Consider the following 6,593-nt stretch of genomic DNA (forward strand, 5'->3'; position numbering starts at 1 on the left):
CACCACCTCTAGAAAAAACGCGCCAAAATGTTTTACAACTCCCTCCTCCCTCATTTCAGCGAACAACTTACAAGGCAAGAAATAAGGGCTTGATTCTGAGCCAAGGGAAAGGAAAGCTTCCATGAGAACTCACAGCCCCCTACATAATGGCTCAATGCCCTCACCTCCCAGATACTTATTAACCCAGTCCTCACTTGAGCGGGCAACAGTTTCTTTCCCCCCATCCCCCCAAATGGAAACCCCTGGGAAGCTAAAACACGTTTGGCTGAGGAACAGAAAGAAATCCTTTCCCCACCGTCACTTCGGCAGCCTGACCCTTCAGGTAAACTGACCGAGCGAAGTTGTGAGGCTCGGACTTTGCAAGTTTCCAGTGAGAGCCCGGAGCTTGCAGTAGAGGGCTGGAGAGTTGGTCCCATCCCTCTCACCCACCTCATCTACCACTCCGAAACCCCCAGCCCCGGGTTGTGAGTCGAGGCCACTGGCACTCTCCAGGGAGAGCTGAGCCGTGGGCGTATCTGAGAAGGCTGCAGCGAACATCTCCAAGCCTACTTGGCCCCTTGCAGCAGGACTTGGATCTGATGCTGCCATATTGAAAAGAAGGAAACAGCCGGCTCCTGACGCAGACCTGCTGAGACCCAGGGGGACTGAGCGCACTGCCTCTCTCAGTCCTGGTGCTGGTTGGTAGGAGCCTGCACGCATCTCAAGTTGCGTGAAAGACAGTGGAGGGATTTTTCTTCCAAACCGCGCGGGAAACGGATTTCAGTTCCAGAACGGACAACAGCCAAGACTCAGCTGTACCCAGCTGCAGCGGCTGGGTTCTGCCTGGCTGCGCCCAGCCCAAACAATAAATAATGCAAGGCTTCTGCAAGCGCGCCAGGGGCGAGAGCCGGAAAAGCTCCTGCTCTTTGCCACTGGGCTCAGGAGAGTGCAATCTGGGACTCCCACTTGGGAGATGGCGCTCCAGTCCCTCCAGTCCCTTCGGGCCCCAGAAAGTTTCTTGAAAGTGCAAACTCTTACCTGACCCAAAAGGTCATAGCCTAGCTCCTGGGCTATCGCCGAGGCTGCCTCAGGTCCCCCGGGGATCTCCGCCGCCCATTCATTCACAAACTGCCTCTTCGCTTTTACACTGTTCATTGCACACCAAGCGCAAAAGAGAGTGAAAGCAGTGCACTGCAGAGTCCAGGCTCTTCGCCCCATGGCTCTCACACCAGCTCGCACCCAAGTGGGGAGGGAGGGGAGCGAGAAGAAAGCCAGAGAAGCCAGAAAGGACCACCCCTTCCACTGCGGGGCTCGGGACCACTTTCGCTCGGGCTTGCTCTGCGATGAGATAAGAGACGCGCAGGAGACGCTGGGCGGTGGCGAGCGCTCAGCGCAGCGTTTCGGTCTCCCTGCCGAGTGGAGCCCCAGCCCTTCCGAGGAGGAATGGAAATGAGTGTTTACACGTCAAATCTACGAAAGCCATCTCTTGACGTCAGATCTACCTGGACTGAGATCTGGATGGTATTCCCGGCGGGGTGGAGGAGCTGCTAAAATAAGCAGCGAGGGATTAAGAAAAGGAAGGAACATTTGCTGGTATTGGTTAAGTCGGCTCTCTTTCCGACCGTAAATTTTGCAGCCGCGAGAAACACCTTCACTTCTCTTTGAGAAGTGCCCCCCATTTGAATATAACTACCAAGAATTAAAGACCTGGAGCGCAGCACACTTTCCTTCCCTTTTGTCCCTTTTGTCCATTTTCTTGACCTTTGCTTGATTATCTCCTGTGTGAGGGAAGGGAGAGAGGAGGATTTTTATAACGACCCTGTGGATATCAGCACCTGCTCTGAGGAACAGGGCCTTTCTGTCTTTCAAATGGGACAGTGGCTGGGAAGGCAGAGACCAGAAGGGAAGCTTCTGACCTAATTTGCCCAAGAGAATGAGCATCTCTGGGAAGACAATGTTAAAGCAACATTTTAAAGAACATATTTTTAACCATTCAAGACACCTTAGTTAACAAGTTTACATCCTTCTCCCCTCTGTTTCTTAACCTCAGTAAAACAATATCTAAAATTCTGTCTCAGATATTGCAGCACCCATTACCACCCACTTTACAGTCTTTATCAGAAAAAAACGATTAATCACATTATTTAAAATTGTTATTTATTTTTATCATACAATTTTTTAAAAATTTCCTTTATTTATTAACAAGGAAGTGTACCCAAGTAGTATTGTGTTAATTCAGAGAGAGACAAAGAGTAGGTTTCATTGACTCTGAAATTTCCATTCTTCCTTCAGGAGACCTTTTCACTTTGGTGTTGAACTGAAACTGTGCCATTACTTTCCCGTAAGAGGCACAGTTTCTTTTGGTGGAAGAGTGTTTTCTTATTTATTTATTTATTTATTTATTTATTTATTTATTTGAAGAGTGTTTTCTTATGGAAAGAGAATAAGAAGATGTCTAAATGGTCCTCTATCCCAGAAAAGGGAAGTGGGTACAGTGTCCTGTGGCTGAACCTTTTCTAATCCTAAGAAGTTGAGCCTGGTGGTAAATGCTAGGGTCTCTCTGCATTCAGCACCAAGGAGTGGACAGCGCCACCAGCTCTTGCCTGCGGGAGCTCGGCTTCTGAGTTCCAAGAATTGCCGTCTCCCCAAGAATCAAAATATTTCCGTTTGTCTGGTACCATCCCCCTCTTTAAAAAGGAAAAACAGGAACTTGACCACAAGGGGAAAGTATGGTTAGGTCATGATCGTGACTAAATTGCACTGGAATTCTCGGGAACACAATGCACTCAGCCCCAAAATAAAATTGCAGGGGATTCAAAGTCTTGCCCGAGAAAGGTTTTTTCTTTCTTGTTTTTCTTTTTAAAGCTCCCAACCGCTGGGGGGCGCAGCCTATTCTAGAGAAAAGAGAAAAGTGTTAAGAGTGGGAGAAAGCATATGCGCTTGTGGAGAAAGGAAGCAAGAAATAACTCTTGACAGAAAGCAAATGAAATGGAGGCTTGGTGGAGGATAAGGTTAATAATGATTTTTCATTTGCCTCCATGTTTTCAGAAATGTGGAGGAGATCAATACTTTCTTTAAACATAAAGCTTCTTAATGAGAACAAATGCCAATGTTAATAAACCATGTGATGCAGTTAAGTCTATTACAATAATGTAACTCTCACATGAAGTGCTGTAGAATGGACTCAGACTGATAGTTTTTCTGTTGGCACTGTAAATTCACATGTGTGAGTATTGATGGCTAGGTGAGCTGTCTTTTCATATCTCAGCTGAGTTGTGGACTCAAGCTGTCTAGGGTATTTCATTCTTACAGCAGACAGATGCTAACTGTGTGCTAGCAAAACATGAGAAATCTGTTGCAAATGTTTAATAATGGTAGGAATAGTTAGAGCAGGAACATGTTTGCCCTTATTATTCTTCAAGTAAATCAGTTGGGAGTTCAAGTAAATCATTAAGGAGGCCAGTGTCTCATTAAGGAATCATTTATCTTAAATGGAACAACCTACGCACCTGGAATAAACATTAAGTTGATATACTTAAAAGTGCATACTAAATTCTCACAGTAGAAAGATAATATCCATCCAAATATATATATATAATATATATATATCAGTAATTTATTTTGAAATTCTCTGAATTTTATCTGATGGACCTTAATTGCCACAGTTTCTGGGATGCAGAAGGGATGAAAGTTTGCTGAGGCTAGGGGTGCAAATATAGATGCAGGAGTCATCTTAAATTTGTCATATCAAGGGCTAACCCTGTCCTGCTATATAGATCATAGTAATAACCTCCAAGCCTATCACGGTCATATTTTATATCATGAATTAGAAGTCTCAATTATCACCCTTAAGTTGGTTTTAATAGCATTTGGTTCATCTGATTAATTTATGTAGGAAACAGGATAATTCAGAAACTGCAAAGGACTGTTTCTATTATGAATTATCAAGTCTCATGCCTTTCATGACTGCTCCCAACTGCCCAGTGATACAGTTAATCATTTATTAGGTATTCTTGGAGGGTGGTGAGGTATTATAAACAGGAGGTAAAAGATGTTCAGAGATCTGTAGATCACCATATCTCTTTAGTATTAGAAAATAAAAACTTCAAACCTTTTGTTACAGTGAAATAAAGTAGGTATACTAGTGTATACAAAACCATGTACCCAATGATTTATCACAAAGTGAACACCATATAACCATTCAGGTCAAGAAAAAGAGTATTGCCAGCCCTTCAGAGTAATTTTTCAGTTTTGTTTTTTTTTCAAGAAGCATAGTGGAAGGAGTGAGGAAATAACTTAGGTCTAACATTTTCCAATTGTTATGTAGACTTATATGTTTTCTTTGGGTAAATTTCCAGTTTTTAAAGGAATCACCACAGTGTTCTCCATAGTGGCTGTACTAGTTTGCATTCCCAACAGTGTAAGAGGGTTCTCTTTTCTCCACACCCTCTCCAGCATTTATTGCTTGTAGACTTTTAGATAGCAGCCATTCTGACTGGTGTGAAATGGTACCTCATTGTGGTTTTGATTTGCATTTCTTTGACAATGAGTGATGTTGAGCATCTTTTCACGTATTTGTTAGCCACATGTATGTCTTCTTTGGAGAAATGTCTAGTTTAGTTCTTTGGCCCATTTTTTGATTGGGTTGTTTGTTTTTCTGGAATTGAGCTGCAGGTGTTGCTTGTATATTTTTGAGATTAATTCTTTGTCAGTTGCTTCACTTACTATTTTCTCCCTTTCTGAAGGCTGTCTTTTCACCTTGCTTATAGTTTCCTTTATTGTACAGAAGCTTTTAATTTTAATTAGGTCCCATTTGTTTATTTTTGCTTTTATTTCCAATATTCTGGGAAGTGGGTCATAGAGGATCCTGCTGTGATTTATGTCGGAGAGTGTTTTGCCTATGTTCTCCTCTAGGAGTTTTATAATTTCCGGTCTTACATTTAGATCTTTAATCCACTCTGAGTTTATTTTTGTGTGTGGTGTTGGAAAGTGTTCTAGTTTCATTCTTTTACAAGTGGTTGACCAGTTTTCCCAGCACCACTTGTTAAAGAGACTGTCTTTTTTCCATTGTATATTCTTGTCTCCTTTGTCAAAGATAAGGTGTCCATAGGTGCTTGGGTTTATCTCTGGGTTTTCTATTTTGTTCCATTGATCTATATTTCTGCCTTTGTGCCAGTACCATACTGTCTTGATGACTGTGGCTTTGTAGTAGAGCCTGAAGTCAGGCAGGTTGATTCCTCCAGTTCCATTCTTCTTTCTCAAGATTGCTTTGGCTATTTGAGGTTTTTTGTATTTCCATACAAATTGTGAAATTATTTGTGCTAGCTCTGTGAAAAATACCATTGGTAGCTTGATAGGGATTGCATTTGAATCTATAGATTGCTTTGGTTAGTATACTCATTTTCACTATATTGATTCTTCTGATCTATGAACACGGTATATTTCTCCATCTATTTGTATCCTGTTTGATTTCTTTCACCAGTGTTTTATAGTTTTCTATATATAGGTCTTTAGTTTCTTTAGGTAGATATATTCCTAAGTATTTTATTCTTTTTGTTGCAATGGTGAATGGAATTGTTTCCTTAATTTCTTTGTCTACTTTCTCATTGTTAGTGTATAGGAATGCAAGGGATTTCTGTGTGTTGATTTTATATCCTGCAACTTTACTATATTCATTGATTAGCTCTAGTAATTTTCTGGTGAAGTCTTTAGGGTTTTCTATGTAGAGGATCATGTCATCTGCAACCAGTGAGAGTTTTACTTCTTCCTTTCCAATCTGGATTCCTTTTATTTCTTTTTCTGCTCTGATTGCTGTGCCCAAAACTTCCAGAACTATGTTGAATGGTTCACTTGTGGTGAAAGTGGGAACCCTTGTCTTGTTCCTGACTTTAGGGGAAATGCTTTCAATTTTTCACCATTGAGGATAATGTTTGCTGTGGGTTTGTCATATAGTATGTTCCTTCTATTCCTGCTTTCTGGAGGGTTATTTATATCATAAATGGGTGTTGAATTTTGTCAAAGGCTTTCTCTGCATCTATTGAGATAATCATATTTTTTTTCAATATGTTAATGTGGTGTATTACATTGATTGATTTGCAGATATTGAAAAATCTTTGCATCCCTGGGATAAAGCCCACTTGGTCATGGTGTATGATCTTTTTAATGTGTTGTTGGATTCTGATTGCTAGAATTTTGTTAAGGATTTTTGCATTTCTGTTCATCAGTGATATTGGCCTATAGTTTTCTTTTTTTGTGGCATCTTTGTCAGGTTTTGGTATTAGGGTGATGGTGGCCTCATAGAATGAGTTTGGAAGTTTACCTTCCTCTGCAGTTTTCTGGAAGAGTTTGAGTAGGATAGATGTTAGCTCTTCTCTAAATTTTTGGTGGAATTCAGCTTTGAAGCCATCTGGTCCTGGGCTTTTGTTTGCTGGAAGATTTCTGATTACAGTTTCAATTTCCATGCTTGTGATGGGTGTTGGAGAAGACTCTTGAGAGTCCCTTGGACTGCAAAGAGATCTAACCAGTCCATTCGAAAGGAGATCAGCCCTGGGTGTTCTTTGGAAGGAATGATGCTAACGCTGAAACTCCAGTACTTTGGCCACCTCATACGAAGA

General features: G+C 41.5%; 1 protein-coding gene across 1 annotated transcript in view; it reads right to left on the bottom strand.

Annotated features, from left to right (window-relative positions):
* PCSK1 (proprotein convertase subtilisin/kexin type 1) overlaps positions 1–1,197 on the bottom strand; it is a 49,537-nt gene extending 48,340 nt beyond the window's left edge. The window contains exon 1 of the mRNA XM_068980228.1: positions 1,018–1,197. Within this exon, the coding sequence (XP_068836329.1) occupies positions 1,018–1,197 (180 nt within the window). The remainder of the gene's footprint in view (positions 1–1,017) is intronic.
* Positions 1,198–6,593: the final 5,396 nt, after the last annotated feature.

The sequence above is a fragment of the Capricornis sumatraensis genome, chromosome 9, assembly GCF_032405125.1.
Source record: "Capricornis sumatraensis isolate serow.1 chromosome 9, serow.2, whole genome shotgun sequence".
Taxonomy (NCBI): domain Eukaryota; kingdom Metazoa; phylum Chordata; class Mammalia; order Artiodactyla; family Bovidae; genus Capricornis; species Capricornis sumatraensis.